At 50.8% G+C, this 17,601-nt stretch overlaps 1 protein-coding gene across 2 annotated transcripts in view; it reads left to right on the top strand.

Annotated features, from left to right (window-relative positions):
* Positions 1–15,022, top strand: part of ZNF407 (zinc finger protein 407) — a 413,038-nt gene extending 398,016 nt beyond the window's left edge. For both annotated transcript variants that reach the window (XM_024754886.1, XM_024754887.1), the window contains exon 9: positions 12,606–15,022. In XM_024754886.1, coding sequence (XP_024610654.1) covers positions 12,606–13,939 — 1,334 coding nt within the window. In that variant the 3' untranslated portion in view covers positions 13,940–15,022. The remainder of the gene's footprint in view (positions 1–12,605) is intronic.
* The last annotated feature ends 2,579 nt before the right edge of the window (positions 15,023–17,601 follow it).

Genomic DNA, 17,601 nt, shown 5'->3' with positions numbered 1-17,601 from the left:
AGCTGCACTCTTGAGCGATGCTGGAATCCTTGACATTTTCTGCCTTTAAAAAAAACTCAACTGGAGTATTTTCATACATTTTTATAATTACGTTTAAAATGTTTGCTTTGCTTTGAAATGACAAGGTAAGAGAGCCTGCTATTTGCAAGCACTCATTTGCAAATAACATATTTTGCCTGTGCAGCATCATTATTCTTGAAAAATTAAATTGATATGTTTTCTTTCTCTTCGGGATATGATATTGTAGGTATATGGATGTAATATTCCCCCTTTTTAATTGGCTTTTAAAGTAGGAGAGATAACTCTATGTGCTATATAAGAAGCTTGATCAAATGAATACAAGAATCATTCTGGAAGTCCATCTGAGGCAGATTTGCAGAACTCGTATCATAGCACTTTCCCCCTTGACTTACATTTTACTGATCACTGCTCTGACGCTCCCAGTCATTAAGCTGCAGTCTAACGGGGTAAGTTAACTAGTACATGGCCGAGGATAGAAACACGTTAAAATTCTGTAATGGGCAGAGCCGCCAGGCCAGTGTCACACTGACAGCCCCGCGGCTGTGTGTCCTGAGCAGCCTCCGTCCAGGCTCATGGAGCAGAAACTGGAGCCTCAGGCTTTTCTCCTGTTACAGGAGAAAATGTTTAAATTCTTGCGTGACTGATTTCCTTGAAGTCAGAGTGGAAACAGTTGCTTCTGCTGTCCCAAATGCCCCGCGTCCCCCATAGCACCGCAGTGCACTGCTTGCTGGAGGGTCAGAAGGCACCCGGGACCTCGTCCTTGTCCGGGGACCTTGCAGCCCAGACAGTGGCGAGGGGAGGGGGGGGAGCGGCTCAGGACGTGAACTAAAGCAGAGGGGTGCTGTGCTCCGTACGAGGGCAGAGTCCACAGGGAAAGCCCGGGGCTGTTCCATGTGAACCTTTCACCTCTGCCTCCGCCTGGGCCCGGGACCTCTGCCCCACGGGCACCGCTTCCTTCTCTTCCTTGGGTGCAAACCCCTGGTGCCGTCGGGCTAGGCGCTGGCGCAACACAGAGCCTCGAGGTCCCTTCCCACGCTAGGTGGATGTTCGGGGGGAGGAAGCAGAGCTGAACAGGAACAGGGGAGCGAGCACAGGGTCACAGCGCGCGTGCGGGAACGAGCGGCAGAGGCGTGCAGAGCGCGTGTGCGGGAACGAGCGGCAGAGGCATGCAGAGCGTGTGTGTGGGAACGAGCGGCAGAGGCGTGCAGGGAGCGCGTGTGTGGGAACGAGCGGCAGAGGCGTGCAGGGAGCGCGTGTGCGGGAACGAGCGGCAGAGGCGTGCAAGCTGCAGCTCCCTTTGACAGGTCTGTCCAGGCCCCCGCAGCATCCCCCAGGCCCTCCCCATTTTCTGTCCCCACTGAAACCACGCACGTGCCCTGCCCACACCTCTTAGTCTCTTGCACCTCGGCCCCTGCGAGGCCTCCAGGTGAGGCTCCTTGCATTGAACACCTTTGCCAGGGACAGTCCTGCAGCCTCACCACAATTCGTTCCCAAGAACACAAATGTGCACATGTCATTTCTTTGCTTCAGTGCCTTCCTGTCACTAACAGGTACCCGAATTCACACGCTTGGGCCTTGCGGGATCTGACGAGTCCCGCCTTTTCACTCTGTCCCTCTGTCGTCCTGCCATGCTAAGATTTTGTAGCCAAGCCACACCACTTGCTGGCTTTGACGTATGCTTAGAACGGCGTGGGGTCCTCACCACTCTTTTTTTCGCTTCCTGACAAATTCCTACTCAGCCTTCAAGGCCCAGGTGTCAGTGAGTACTTTCCTGATCCCTAGCCTAGACCAAGTGAGTTCTTTCTTTGAAGGCATAGCTATTTGTATGTTATCTAGTTACTTTATATTTTATTTATTGTCATTATTATTATTGTAATTATCTGTCATACCAGTATCTTCACATAGATTATTCATTCCTGAAAAAGTTCACGTTTGCCTTACTGATGTAAGGGATTAAATACAGGAATTTAGCCTCAACGTTAATATTTATATTAATAGTATCGTTGCATAAATACTTAAGAAAATGCTCTGAAATGCCCAAGTTCCTGAATTGGAGCATCTGGCAAATTTAAGTTAGTAATATAAGTGGAACTAAAACCTTAGAATACCTAGAGATTTAAGGATTATTCTTACTGGATAAGTGAGAATTTACCACGAAACACTTTGTTTCTTCGCTGGCTTTGAATTCTCTTGAAGGGTTTCACCTGCTCTGCTGTGCCTTTCTGTCCTGGTAAAATCAAGGGTAAGTAATCACCCATCTTCCTTTGATGACTCAGCATCTTTCAATGCCCAGGTCTGTTATTTGGGAGATGATTTCTTGCTGTCCAATTAGTTCGTAATGATGTGGAAATTGTGCTGAAAGTATGCTCACCCTAGAGCTTTCTGAGAAATGTCTGTTAGGGATTGGTGTTAGGTCCCCCGACATCGTTTGTCTGGTGGCTGTGTGTCTGCCCATCGGAGAGCAACCTCGAACTCTCCTTAACAGGGATGCCCACTTAAAGCCTTTCAACCCCTTAGCGAACCAGTAATATTTCAGAGAGCTGGTTTTCAGGTCCTCCTCTGGATGCAGCCCAAAGGAATCGTGTGATGCTGTGTGCATCCCTGTCACCCTGGCTGGACTCTCGCCTCACTGGATATTGAATCCTGGTTCAGAACCTGCATCACGGAGATTTGCTGGAGGACTTTACAGGTGGCGTGCGCCACTGCTGAGACCCCGGGGCACAAAGCGCTACCTCTAGACACGTGACAGCAGCTATGTGTCCTGCTGCGGTGCTGGCGTCCCACCGTGCACACATCCGCTCAGCTGTCCTGTGCTTTCAAAGGGTCCCTGACCCCTCCCTGCCCCTCGGGAGCACCGCCCGGCAGGAGCAGGGCAGCTGCTGGCGCCTGGCATGTCCATGTCATGGACCTGAGATTTCAATGGCTGGCGTTTCAGCCAGTGTTTCAATTTGTAAGTTTATTTTCATTCATTCCACTCATTTCAAAGCGAGGGTTCAAGCCTCAAAATTTGTCTTTTGTTTGATATTTTTAAATCAGTTTTCACTTTTCTTATCCCAGGCATATAAATATTCTGCAATTTTAACAGAGGAGTTTAACTTAGGTATTTAGGAAGATGTTCAAAATAAAGATGGTGGAATTCACTGGCTCAGAAGAAAATATATCATTGTTTTCCACCTTGACCAGTAGTCTCCCCAACCCCGACCCTGCCTCTGTCCTGTCCTCACTGCAGAGAAGGCCGAGTGCCGGGCAGACCAGCCTTAGATCAGGACAGCACCCAGCGCCCCCCCAACTCAGCCTGGTGGACCCCGGGAAGGATAGGCCAACAACCACTACTACTCACTCGAACTTTCACGGACTCGAGTCAGCGTTGACTCTGCTTGTCTTAGAGCTCAGTGGTCAGGTCCTCACTGCCGGACCTTCCTCGGCACCTGCCGCCCACACCTGGGCGCCGGCGCCCCGTGTTCTCACTCTCCAGACTCAGGGTGTCTGCTGTCATCAGAGCCCATCCTCGGGGGCAGGTCCCAGCCACGAGATGCTCAGGGCGCCCTCACCCACAGCAGCCTGACAGGAAGGCAGCAGCCGCGTGCCCGGAGCGGATGATTCGTGTAGTACATGGAGAAGATGCGCGCGTTGTTCTGAGTGTACCAGCGCTGCTGCCGCTCGGCCATGAACGACGCGGGACCTCCGAAAGCCCTGCCAATGATTAAGATACTAACAGTGAGCTCTGCCCGGCTGCAGGTCCCGCATACTGTAAAGTTGATTTTATTGGCCTCTGTGCTGTGACTGAGGAGTGGTTTGCTTTTTACCTTCATACAAAAGTGTCTACGATGGAGACAGACGTCAGCCTGCTCTCATTTCCTCAGCAAAGATATGAAGGTACTATGAAACATGGGAAATCTGAACCTGCCTCCAAAAGTGAATGTGATTTTTTTATAGGGTTTGCCAGAGAAACAAAGGAGGCCAGTTTAATCTGCTGTTGGCCTGTGAAGTCAGCCTTGTTAGCGGAGGCCGACTAACGGCTTGGCTGGGCTTCTTAGTTGCATAATTTTACCTTGTAAGTGCGCGTAACAGTTACAACTTTTGAAAACTAGGCCTTGTCTCCTAATATTGCATTATCTGTATGGGGAGTTTTATAAGTGGTCAGAGCACATTTAGGAAAAGATCGTCGGGCTTCCTAACTTTCTGATTCCATAACTCCAAAAAGAATGTCAGTGCTAGTCTAAGTTAACATCTTTAAGTCAAACCGAGGCAGCCTTGCAGTAAACAGACAGGGCTGCTGTTTATCTGGAGTCTTCGAAGGCCTTCAGAAATGCTGCTGGCCTAAAACTCCACTGCTTGTTCAAGCCCCCAAGCTCCCCAAATGAAAGCGTGTGGGGCGCAGTTTACTTTTCATCAGCTGGTACCACGAGCATGAGACAGGTGAGGTCGGAGGCGCAGGGTGAGAGCCGCACTGGGGAAGCACACGAGTGTCCCAGATGGGCTCCCCCCATGGTGGCCAGGGCCCACCGTGACCCCCAGAATGAATGCAGGATGCCAAGTGCACTGACACACACAGCCCCCACCCTCCCTACCTGTTCAAGGCATCTGAGCGCTTTCTGCTAGTAAACCACCTGGCTGTTTTAAGAAGTGCTCTTTGAGGGTAAATGACGAGATCAGGGCACCTTACCTTCTAATTTTAGTCCCATTTTGTCACATTCGTGAAGCATGATGACACTGTCTGTCACGAGTCAAATTTCCAAAGTTCTGTGGTCACATCCTGATGGACAGGCCTCGGCAGGAGCAGAGAAGCAGTTAACATGCCCTCCCCGCAGCATCCGTGCCCAGAAGCCTGTCAAGATGACCTTAAAGGACTCATCTTCCTGAGGGAGATTTGTGTGTGTGATTCCCATTCGATCTTCATGCAGGGGAGTGATAGTATATACCTAAGGGTCTGATATAATACAAAATTGCTTAGGGTTTGTGACTTTAAAGGTAAAATATTGTCTTTTACTCTTTGTCACTCTTCAGTGCCCATGGAAATACCGAGGCCCGTGGAGACCCTCCACGCAAAGTTAGAAACCTGGCCGGTTCTGCGTTTCCACCCTAACATTAAATTTATTCTTGGTTTTTCCTGGATGTCTTAGAATTTCTTTCAGGGGTCTTATCTGGTTACCTTTGATCGCTGCCAGTCCTAAGGGTACTCCTAGTGATAATTGAGGAAAAAAGGACTAAGGCTTTTGTTACCTAAATCTGGCTCCTGCCTTATTGTACATCTTCCTTCAGTAAATCTCGCACGGTGTGTCTTATAAAACTGTATGTTTGAACCTATGTGAAAGCTTCTCAGAAATGATGTGGACTTCAGTTAATTTTTCACAGAAAAATAATTTTCCTCATCTCTTCCTATAACATAATGGCCTTCATGAAATTAAGGACAGAGCGATGACTTTAACTATAACTCTCTAACACAGACCGTGGTGCTTATTTGTGGCATAAAGCAGATACTTACCAAAATTATTTATCGGGTTGTCATGTATTTAACACATCCTCAGGCCAGTGCACAGCAGTGTAGGTTTCAGAATGACCAGCACTAAGCCTGTGCTCTGAAATAGGTCTCACTTGTAGAGCCATCACATTCAACAAGCATGCCAGAGTCTGAAGAGCATTTTCATTTTGTTCTCCAGTAAACTCAGTACTTCTAATTTGTGTGTGAATTTTATTAACATTGGCCAGAATGCATTTCTAACCCTTGAAAATAATAGACATAAGGTACTGACCGTCCTTTGTTACCTCTCAAAAAAAAGAAAAAGATGGTGAAATTGTCATTTTGGTCCACAGCCCACTACGATCCTGGACCACACTGGCTGTGATCGTCTTTCCTGAACGACTTGGTCGGGGTTTTCTGCAGGGATGCCAGGATGCAGAGCATTCTGTGTGGGGAGCATCGGGCACTTATTCAAGCCTGGGCTGCAGGGGGCGCTCGTGGGGGGCTTCCTGCAGGAATACCGGAATACCAGTTATTTTTATTGTCCAAGAAAATAAATACATTATAGAGCAGTTATTGATATCAATTTGACTGGCTATATATACTATTGGTGACTGCCATTATAAGGATAATTTATTACCTGCTTTGAAATTTCTAAAAGATTATATTTCATTGAATTTTAATTTGTCATTTTTCCTGCTTTCACTTGAGAAACGTAGAAGCTTTTTTGGCGTTAAAATACGGCTCTCGTTTATTAGCCTAATCTGTTAATATTGTTTCATTTTAATAGACATTAAGTGTGATTTCGTAACATTCTTGTTAAAATTACATCTTAAAACTGAAGTTGAGGAAAATTGTATGTGGCTTAAGAATCACAGTGTCATGTGTGCCCCAAATTTTTATATAAAAGGCATTACTTTCTTACTTGCGTCATATTTGAGGTGCTTTAATTATGACGGTGAGGCAGCCTAGCGTTTTCAAGCTTAGGGCGCTCCCTAAATATAAAATCTAAAACACACACGGTGTCTGAGACGTAACCTAGCAGTGTATAAACATGTAATACCGTTTCAGAAGTAGCTTAGAAATGTAAAATCAATGCTGGCTGCTGGCAGCAAAGTGGCTCACATCGGATGTTAGCACAGGCTTCCCTGGCGTGGTCGACATTTCAGCCACACAAGTCCTTTTAATGCCATCTTTATCTGCTAGGCGATGCATGAAATCTACTTTCGGTTTTAGAACTGCTCATGACCTTTGACCCCTTTAGTGGAGACACAATGTGACCTTTCTATTGTCATCAGCTTTCATTCTCCTGAAAACTCTATGAATTTTTATTACAAGTTTTTTTTTAAGCCAAGCTGAGTCTTCAACAAATTACTTGACACAAATGAGATGAAGCCGCTGAGGTGAGCCAAGGTTTGCAGCCTGCGCGCAAGCCCAGCCTCTGTCCTGCGGTGCCGTACACCAGTAACTGCTGAGCCTACTACTGGATAAATACATCATTTTATGGAACATTGATTGTTCTATAAACCCAATGGAGTATTATGCTCTATGAGCAAACCATTTAGATTGTGTGTAGAGCACAGAAAATGCCATATTCAGGATGGTGCTAAAAGTGCCATTTGTGTATTTTATGGATGTCATTACAGGGGAAACTTCTCTCCGTAGGCCCTGTTTACTGCAAAATTTTTTAGTCTGTAATGACATTTTTCATTCACAACGTATGCCTTCAAGAGAGGGGGCCTTGTTTTATTTGTTTCATTTGAGTTTACTGCACAAATTCTGTACGTTTTAATTAAATGTAAGCTTAACAAAAGCATAAGGTATTTATTCTGTGAGAAAAAATGATGACAGTAACGAAAGAATAACACACACAAAAAGGAAGTAGTCAGGTAGTAAACCCTGTTCGTAGCTTCTCAGCAGCTCGCCAGACAGCAGAACAGAGCCGTTAGCATGGTTCCGGGGAGCACACGTCTGCAGCCTAACCCCTCTGCTCCTGCGTGACGGAGCTTGTGTTTTCAGCTCTGGAGATGTCCTCTTCAAAGGGGACAGGTGAGAAGGCACTGAGCTCCACAATAATCTTCTGGAGAAGGGAGCCTAATTAGAAAGCACCTCCCTGAAAACAGCTCCTCAAACCGCGCCCCACCCCCTCCGAAAAGAACTCCTCATTTCAACCGCGTTGTAAACTTTCACCGCGTTGAGCTATGGGAAGGCAGTAAAATACCTCTGTACTCACGAAAGAAAGCAAACAAGCAGTGAGTTGGGATCTCATACACGGGCGTAAGGCTGCATTTCACCCGCATTTGTACCTTCTACACGAAGCTACTTATTGTCCTATTGGGAACAGATCCAAAAAAGGCTGATTTAGACACACTATTTGATTAGCATGCCGAAGTCCTACATTGTCTTTGAAAGCTGTCGAGTGTAATGTAAATAATATGTTGGTTATCGTGCTTCATTAAAGATTTGCGCAGTTTTGGAGCAATAACAGTGACGAAGCGGCTAAGGATAAAATCTGTACAGACTTGCTGTGTTCCAGATACTGTATCCATCTGGCCGTTTGCATCAGTGAGCATTACAGCTCATAGTTACTAGAAAGATCTCAAAAATTGAAGTTGATGTGCCCAGTAAATTCTTGGTCACAGCCCGGTCAGACTGTAAAGTTACAGAAGAGATTCACATTAGTTTAAATGACACTTGAACTTCTACGTAGCTCAACATGAATTCATTATGGGCGAAATGGAAGAGTCTTCAGTGGGTGAATCTTTTTCAATCTGATCGAGGCTGTTACATTTTATAGGTGCTATTTTTCAAAGCAGTAGTGACAGCACTCGAAGTTATTCAGTTGCTGAATCAAAGATAGACCTGCACTCACGTTTATGAACCGCGATGGGCTCACTGGGCTCGGGCTGAGCCGAGGTGAAGATGTTGTTGATGATGAGCTTTGTCGCACCCCACGGTGACAGCAGTATTTACCCACGTAGTTCACTTAACGGTCTGGACGTGGCTTAACCGACCTCCGGATTCAGATACAGTCAGTAAAGTAGTTCAGAATGGCGTAATTATCAGTGCCGCACGGGATCCAGAGGGTAATTCTGCACCCAAGAGGCTTCGTGTCCAGTCGCAGACTGAAGAAGGGAATTGCCTGGACTCGAGCCTGTAGCATTTCCCTCAGAGAATACCAAAGAGCAGGGTATCTGTTCTCTCCCAGCTACAGTAGTTCCTCCTCTTTTAATGTAAGGGCAGTAATCAGGTAGGGACGGGGGAGGGTGATTTGAAGGATGCCTTATTTATGTTTTGTATCCATATTTCTTTTTTTCTCCCAAACTCTAAACTGAAAATGACCTTGGATTTAGAGAATGGGCAGAAACAAACTGGATCAGGTTCAGAGTGTAAGGAAGGCACGGGCAGTGTTCCATCCACGGGAGAAACGTAGAGGCAAGGGGAGGAGTTGCAGGCCTAGCAGAGGAAGACGTTGGCAAGTATGGTAGACAGGAGATCTTGGGGTCCTAGCAGGTGGCAACTTGAGCAGAGATGGCGACACCCACCAGGTGAGACCCAGGCCTACGTGGAGGGGTGAACTCAGAGCCTGTGGGGTGCCTCACCCATCGGGCAGGGCTTCTGCTCCTACGCTGAGCCCCGTTCTGACCTCTTTGACGAGAGATAGTTCAGGAAGATTAAAGTTCAGAAAATGCCCACACGATTAGGTTAAAGCATACGGACCACAGGGGACTCAGCCCTTTTCTTCTAGGGTCTGAGTGGTTTAACCTGATTTCATGCTTATCTTCTGAACTCTAATCCTCCTGAGGGTCCCATGGCGAAGGGTGTGTTTTCCTTTTGTAAAGCAGAGGGTCACGGGGAGGTGGAGGGGATATCTCTAAGGCAGGCACATCCCTGGGCAGGTGAGCTTAGACACACTGGGCTGATTCCCTAAAACTCTCCATCTGCTCACATAACCTTGGGCCAGCCTGCAGAGACCCTGGGGTAGGATTCCCAGTGTGGGGACTGCTGCCCTGTGCCATGACCGCCTGGCACCCCGCAGTGGGTGCTCGGTGGCTGCTTGCCACTGAACACCTCAGTCAGAGCTGGCTGGGAGCCTGCTTGTGTGGTCCCCATTGTCCCCCCCTTTCCTAGGAGGGTAAACAAGAGAAAGCCATAGTTAGGGAGATCATTTAGCTGGAATCGGCGACATTCGGGACCGTCCTCTGGGAAGGTTTGAACAGCTTTTAAGATGTGATGGTAGGGACTTCCCTGGTGGTCCAGTGGTTAAGACTCCGAGCTTCCACTGCAGGGCGCATGGGTTCGATCCCTGGATGGGGAACTAAGATCCCACACGCTGAAGTCAGAAAAAAAAAAGATGGTTTATGTTGGCCTGGTTGGTGAGGGCACGGCTGGACCTGGTTCACCTGCCGCTGACTGCCCAGCCCCGAGCAGCGTCCGCTGGGCCCAGTGTTCCGCATTCTCTGAATGAGCAAACAGGATTTTCTGCTCCTGGGGATGGTCCCATTGACCCACAGGTCTTTTCCTGACCACGGAGTCTGTGGTTCCATGAGCTTTCTAAGATTCGCACTATAGAGAGTTCTCTGAGAAAGAATAAATGTTCATCGTTCCTAATCTTTGCTTACAAAAATGGATTACTTACACATTTCACTTCCTCACTAGGAATCAGAGCCTCGGAGGCTGAAAGTACATGGTGTACTTTCGGAAAATCAGTCCCGAGGACGCACCCCAAGCTTTGCCCCCACTGACCCTGCAGCACAGGGCCCCGGGAGACCCCGTGGCTCCCTCACCCCGACCCAGTGGGAGGCTGCCTCTGGCCTCAAGAGTTAAGGGGGATGCGGTGGCTTGACTTCCTGAGACTTCTGACCTGTGAACCTGTGGACGCAGAACATGAAACGTCCCAGCACACACAGAATGGGCCAGGAGTTTGCATTTTTATAACTTCACATATGATTCGCAATCCGGGACTATTGCCTACAGTCTGGATGTGAGCCCGCTGTGTCCTCTTGGTAAATATGATTTAACAGCTTCTGTGGTTCCTGCCTGAGATGCTGTACCTGCTGAAAGGCAGGCCTTGTCTGGGTCTTTGCTTAAAGTGGACTCTATTGAAAGAAATGCTTTCATACGGACTGGCACCAACACAGTAAGCAAAATTGGTGGCTTATGTTTAAGGGAGGTTAGCAATAATAATCTAATAAGTCTTAATCCTTTTTTCTCCTTTGGTAAGGGTAAAGTGTGCTTTTCTTTAAAAAAGGACCTACATGAGGGAGACTAAAGTGGAATATTTTTAAAAAGTGGTTTGCCATTGAGATAAAGAAATACTATAGATCATTTAGAGATCATTCTCTTACTTAGGAGGGAAGGAGGCTGTAATAAAAAACTGATAGAAAATTAAGGACTTGAGGGAGAAAATAGGAACTCTGTTTAAACTCTTTTTTATGAAGACAGAGACAACAATTTTCACTCATACTTTCCCCGTCGAGTTACTAAACAAGCGTCGCCTGTGTCACAGGTGGCACTGGGGGCCGGGTGTGCACACACCCTGCCGTCCTCAGCACCCGCCCCTGCCTCTCACCCTCCCCGCATCCTTCCTCTTCCACCCTCGGTTCTGCGGCCAGAGCCTCCTTTTTGTAACGGGAGACCAGCTCAGGCCTGCAGCCCCGGGATCTGTTAGATGGGCTTGAAACTCTCAGTCTGGCGGCAGCCGCAGGCCTCTCAGGGCTGCTCTGCCTTCCTGGGCGGGCAGATGTCCAGACTTCAGATGCAGACTGAGAGGGACAGTTGCTGTCTGATGGGACCGACCATCAGGGCTGAAGCCAGCAGCCTGCAGGCGCTCTCTCCCCAGTCCTGCCCTCCTCTGGGCTCTCCTGACCTCTGCATTTTGCATATGCCTTTGTCCCAAGGGCTTATCTCTGCATTTTCTGAAACAGTCACAGTGTTTTCACTAAGAGGAATTTGGGGCTAGTGTTTATGATAATAAATGCTGTACCCTCTGTCACAGTTCTAAAACAGATGCACTCGTTTTACTTTCCTGCTTGAAAACATTCAACAGGTGTCTTCTCTCCACAGACTGTGGTCCAGATGTCTTAGTGCCTCCTGTCAGAAGAGGCCCGGACAGCCTGGCGGGGGCCGAGCTATCTAATCCCCTAAAAGCCAGCCCAGCCCAAGCCCCCGGCCCCCCAAACTCACCTCTGCTTGGCCCTGGGCTGCTCTGTCTCCAGGCTCTTCCCCTTCCCAGCCCCAAGGGAGAGCTTGAATATTCCTTTCCCTCCGGCTGGCTGTGAGCCTGAGTGTGTTTATTCTCTGCTGTAGTGCTTCTCACCTTACACGATATTTAAGTCATTCAACAAACGCATCTTTGCTGAATGGTGGCTGCGTGCCAGGCGCTTGGCCAAACGTCACAGCGACAGAGTGGCATCGGCTCTCGTGGCGGACGCGGCTGCGCACTCAGTTCTGGCCTGTCCGCCGCCCCTGAGCCCCGGCGGCAGAACCCCTGCATCTGGGCTGGGCGCCCGGGGCTCTGCCCACAGGCCTCCGGGGAAAGGGGCGGGGCACGCCTGGCGGGCCAGCCGCCTTTGCCCCCAGCTTAGCGCCCGACACAGCAGGTGAAACTCATAGAGCTGTGTTTATCCAGGGCTTATTTATAAATTTAATATGCAGAGCTTTCATTCTTTTTGTTGAAGAAACAAATGTACTGTAGCTAATATTTGGACATTAAAAAAAAGATTTTTCCTTTGGGTTAGGAGATACTGCTACTGACTGTTACTGGTCTGCACCCACCACCACCGACTGAGTATCTTGTTAGAAATGACCGTAATTGAGAGGACTCGACCGTGTCCCTTCCCCAGGAGCTGAAAAGCGAAGGGAGGCCGATGAGATTGTATCCGGACAGTAGACCAGAGGTGTGGGCATCGCTCACTCACAGCACAGACGTCCTCTGTGACCGCTCTTAGCCGGGAGCGCCTGTGTCAGACTCCTCCGAGCGCCCAGCGCCGGCCCAAGGCCCTGAGGCTGGGAGCCGGCTGCTCTGAGCAGCTGAGGTTCTAAAGCTTCTACGGAAGAACTGTCTTACTTTTAAGCCTGAAAGTCATTTTTCTGGACTCTAACTGGTCCCTGTCTCCCCTAGGCATTGTGTCCAAGTCCTACGAATGCCGTCTGAAGGGCCAGGGGGCCACGTTCGTGGAGACGGACAGCCCCTTCACGGCGGCCGCGCTGGCGGAGGAGTCTCCGGTCAAGGACAGGCCCCTGCGGGGCAGCAGGAGGCCGGCGGCGCCGCCGGAGCCGGTGCAGCAGGTCATCATCATCCAGGGCTACGACGGGGACTTCGCCCTGGACGCCTCCGTGGAGGAGACGGCCGCGGCCACGCTGCAGACGCTGGCACTGGCCGGCCAGGTGGCCCGGGTGGTGCACATCACGGAGGACGGGCAGGTCATCGCTGCGGGGCAGAGCGGGGCGCCCGTGGGCGGCGGGGCGCCCGGGCCTGGGGTGCCGGAGCAGCTGGCAGACGGAGCCACGCAGGTGGTGGTCGTGGGGGCCCCGATGGAAGGCCATGGCATGGACGCACCCCTCAGCCCCAGCGGGGCTGCAATTCAGCAGGTGACCAAGCAGGGGATTCTCGACCTGGCCGAGGCCGGCATCCCCCCGCCGGACACGGCCTCGGCCTTGGACGCCCTGCTGTGCGCGGTCACCGAGCTGGGAGGGGCGGAGGGCCGGGCCGCGGCCGAGGAGAAGGGCAGGGCCGGCCCCAGAGACGTGCTGGTCCCGCTGCCAGGGCAGGCGGCGGACCCCGCCGCAGCCCCGGCCGAGGCCCGCGAGATCCATGTGTGCCATGACGTGCAGGACGGTGGCACCGCCCTGGAGCCCGCGGGGGCGCTGAGCCGCGCGGTCCGGCCCGCGGCCCTGATCGCGTCGCAGGAGCGCGCCCAGCTGGCCTTCAGGAAGGTGGTGCAGGGCGTGCTGCAGTTCACAGTCTGCGACCCGGCCGCGGCCGGCCAGCTCATGAAGGACGGTGTCACGCAGGTTATCGTGAACGAGGAGGGCACCGTGCATATGCTGGCCCGGGAGGGCTCCCAGATCATCATGCAGGAAGCCCAGGCTCACGGCCAGCGCGTGGACCTGGCCGAGTCGGACGGCGAGATCTCGCAGATCATCGTGACCGAGGAGCTGGTCCAGGCAATGGTCCAGGAGTCCGGCGGCGGCTTTCCCGAGGGGGCGACTCATTACATCGTGACAGAACTGCCCCCGGGGGCGCAGGACGAGACGGGCGTCTACTCGCACACCGTGATAGAGACGGCCGGCTCTCAGGAGATCCTGCAGGCCGGGGCCGCACTCAGCGCCGAGGCCGTGGTCCCCGGCGAAACAGAGCAGCTGACGAGCATGGTCATATACACCCAGGAGGGCTCCCCGGCGGCCGCGGTAATCCAGAGCCATAGAGAGAGCAGCGAGCTCCACGATGCCTGAGCCCGGAGCCTTGCCCCACCCCCGGCACCGGGCGGACGCGGAGCGACCAGCACCCAAGGCGCGTGCTCCCTGCGCTCCGTTTGCAAAGCCTTCGCGACAGTGACGGTTGCCGCCCGGGAGCGCACACAGGCTCTGGGCCGGGTGACGTCCCTGCCGACCGCGCGCACGGGGCACGTGGACGCGCAGGGCGGGAGCCCGGCGCCTGTGGGGCGGGGCCGCCGGAGGCAGGTCTGTCTACTGTTTGGTTCTTCTCTGGATGCTCTTCCCTCTGTTCTGTCCGCTGTGCTGACGAGAAGCTAAGTTGTTTTCTCTTTCGTCCCCCCCACAAATGTTGTGGAAGGACTGTGCCCCAGCAGAAGAGTGACAACAGTGTGTCTCATAGCTTGAGACACAGCTGCCCTTGCAGTCCAGCATGTCGCTGTTTTAACATTTTATTACACGTTTGGTTAAAAATTGCAGCTACACGTATTACCATGTCGAAGCGGCCGGCTCCTCTTCATTTTTCTGGAAATTTTAGGATCGCAGCGTCCCCAAACCAAAGGCAGCCTGTTCATTTCATGTATGGATTTCCTCCCTTCAGGCATCGTAGGTGTGGTCATCGCCCTGGTTGCTTCTGCTTAAAAGATTCCTTCTTAAGCCTACGGTTAAGAAAAGCCTTGGCGTTTATATTCAGTTAAAATAAACCTTGGTTAAGAAAACCCAATGCTTCTAATTTTGACTTAGTTTCATACAATAAAGTCTATATGAAATGTGCACTCTGGAAAATATTGTTTGTATCAATATTTTGCTTTTATAGCAAATGTTTCTTAGTGTCAATATCATATTCGCAGGATTTCTCTGTGGTTTCTGTCCACGTGAAAGAGCTGACATCCAACATTAGTGGTAGAGAGCCGTGCCCCGCAGCCTCGGCCCCGGCAGGACTGTCTGTGCTTCACTGTGGGATCATCGCAACTGTGGACGCGAGTTCATAGCCGGGTGACTCGTGTCTTGATACGACTGCTCCTTTTCCTTTTCCAAAATTGTAAAATCATCCCCTCCCCCAAATGCAAAGGTTGTTTCTGTTCTGTTTCTCTTTTCTTTGAAATAAAAATTATAGCATTAAAAGATAATGATGACATTTTCTTTCCAGCAGCCAACCAATCAATGGGCAGCTGTAAAAACTGAAGAGAACTGGCCTGCCTCTGACACTCATTTCCCTTCCCCATCTGCCCACGTCGAGTGTGCTGGGTTCCGCCGGCCATCTCTGCAGCCCAGTGCCGTTTTCTCAATGTTTGGCACGTGGCCCAGTTAGATTCTGGTGACAGTAACGTAGTCTGTCATGCTTAGTATCTAAAAATTGAGACGATCAGAAGGGAGAGAAGGAAGAGAAAATGGCACCGTTTTGGTCTAAATGAAAGTCCCGTTTACACCTTCCCTGAGAGGTGAGCTTGGAAACGAGCCTGGCTGGGTTGCTCAGCCGGCTACCCCTCCCCTGACCTCGTCCTCAGAGCCCTGAGTCCCACCCATCCGAGGGCACCTCCCTTGATACAGCTGCCCCTCCAAAAAAATAAAAGGGAAAATTTCGGGTTTGATACCGTGATTCAGAACTAGCTGGGTACGACTTGCTCCAGGTGCTTAAAAACGGCCGGGCAGTTCCGCTGCTGTCCAGCACCGTCTTAGGCAAACAGTGACAGCAGCAACTCCCGCGTGCTGTCGGAATGAAGGTGACCTTTACAAAATGATGCCCCTCGCCAAGCTTCTCATACACGTTTAAAAAAAAAAGGGGGGGGGGCGTGTATGTTTTTCAGTGAGAATATTTCTTCTTGATCATTCCTCCCTTAGCTGTAGCCTGCGGCCCTTGGCTTGGACGCTAATCCCTAGCCGCGCTGAGTGCTGTACGGCTAACCTTTCTGCCGCAGTCCTGGGTGTTGACACTGACATGCTGCAGTTTACCGTTTGTGATTTATTTAGGGTAAATATGTCTCGGGTGGCATTTAATCCTTCATGAAACCAGTGTAGCCTGCAGTGTCAAACCAGCAATCACGTTGTATGCGCTGTGAAAGGAGCAGGCCTTTGCAAAGGAAAATTGGACCAAAGGTGTTTCAAGGCTCCGAAGGACTGCAGAGGAGTCACTAAGCTCGTGTGTCCTGTAATTACCTGTAGAGCCGGGTTAACGCGGGCTCCCGTTTCTCTCTCCCTACACAGCTACTGGAATGTGAGGGGATTGAAGCAGCACATACACAACTGTGGGCCTCGGAATGATGAGGCGCAGCCGAGGGCGATGCGGGCGCTCTCCCCGCAGCTCAGTCGTCTGCAAGGGACACACGGCGAGCCTTAGCCTTCCTGGAGGTTGGGCTGGAGAAGACAGTAGAATCTTAAAGAAGTAAAAAAGCAAAGCAACAGAAATACTCACTTGGAGACTGTAATCCAAAAGGAACACCTTTTTATTAAACTACAGCCAATTAAACAATTGCGCCTCCAGGACCCGTGGCGAGGAAGCCGGGACTCCCTGCCCGGATGAATCAGCCTACGGACGTGGACAATGCCGCGTGCGTGGTGGAGAGTCGCCGCAGCGCCGTCTCCGTACGAAGAAAGCTCTAGCCGCATAAGGTCACAAGGGAAGTGCGTGGCTCAGACAGGCATCCTTCCGGATGCCTCTGGCCTTACTGAACAGTAGGAGCCGAGTGGGGGAGGCTTCTCCAAATCAAGTCCTACCCCACACAACGCCCAAGCAGACAGACCCGCATCACCTGAGAGGCAAAGCACACTCCTCTTGCTTCCTGATTTGCTTTGAAGAACCCAGTAAATGTGATAAGATGCTGTCAGCGTAGCACTGAAAGTTCCATTCATTTATCAACTCAACCCAGACACGTGGACCCCAAGCCCTAGAAGACAGCCCGGAGGAGCCTCAGTGGTTCTTTGCTCAGTCACCTAACAGGTCATGCAGAAGACCCCGCGGAGGTCCAGGCCTGGCTCTGGCCACGCCCACCTGCGCTGCTTGGACCCACCACCCCGCTGAGCAGCAAGGGCCCCGCTGCCTAGTAGCACCGCGTCTAGGAAATCCTGTGACCAATGGGCAGAATTTGTATCTCTCGGTTCTATCAAATCTTTTGTTATCCCGAACATGAAACAATGGCATAAGGAAGGAACTGAAGTACCAGCTTAGACTCCTAACCCAGAGTAGGTTCTAGGAAGAAAATTAGGAAAGAAGAAAGGCCCTTCATTGAGCAAACTACAAAAAGAGCTGTTAAGTTCTCACTCCTTTTACTGTTTAAGATGAGCCCATCATTTAAGAGAGCGCCCAGCGCACGTAAGCAACTGCCTCCTATTCCATCTTGCTGAAGAATACAATCCGTTTTCTGCTCCTCTAGGGTGATATCATTTTACATGAAGAAAAAAGTTCGCTCAGATGGCAGTTATACGTTTCGGAAGCACCTTCTAATCAGGGTTTGGTGATTCATTATTAGCTTCAGCGGGCGATCCATCTGACATGTAAGGGGGAAAAATTAGCAGCTGTCACTGCGTGATGAGTTAATTTCCTGATAGGCCTGACACTGAAAAGCCATTTGGAGACGTGGCAGCGGCTGACGGGAAAACCTGGCGCCGCTTTTCAATTGGAGAGAGAAAGCACGGCCGGGCCTGGGCGGTAGCGGCGGCGGCGGCAGCGGCGCTCGGTCCGACTG

This window comes from Neophocaena asiaeorientalis, unplaced genomic scaffold (genome assembly GCF_003031525.2).
Source record: "Neophocaena asiaeorientalis asiaeorientalis breed wild unplaced genomic scaffold, Neophocaena_asiaeorientalis_V1.1 scaffold124, whole genome shotgun sequence".
Taxonomy (NCBI): Eukaryota; Metazoa; Chordata; class Mammalia; order Artiodactyla; family Phocoenidae; genus Neophocaena; species Neophocaena asiaeorientalis.
This window is presented reverse-complemented; position numbering and strand designations above follow the sequence as displayed.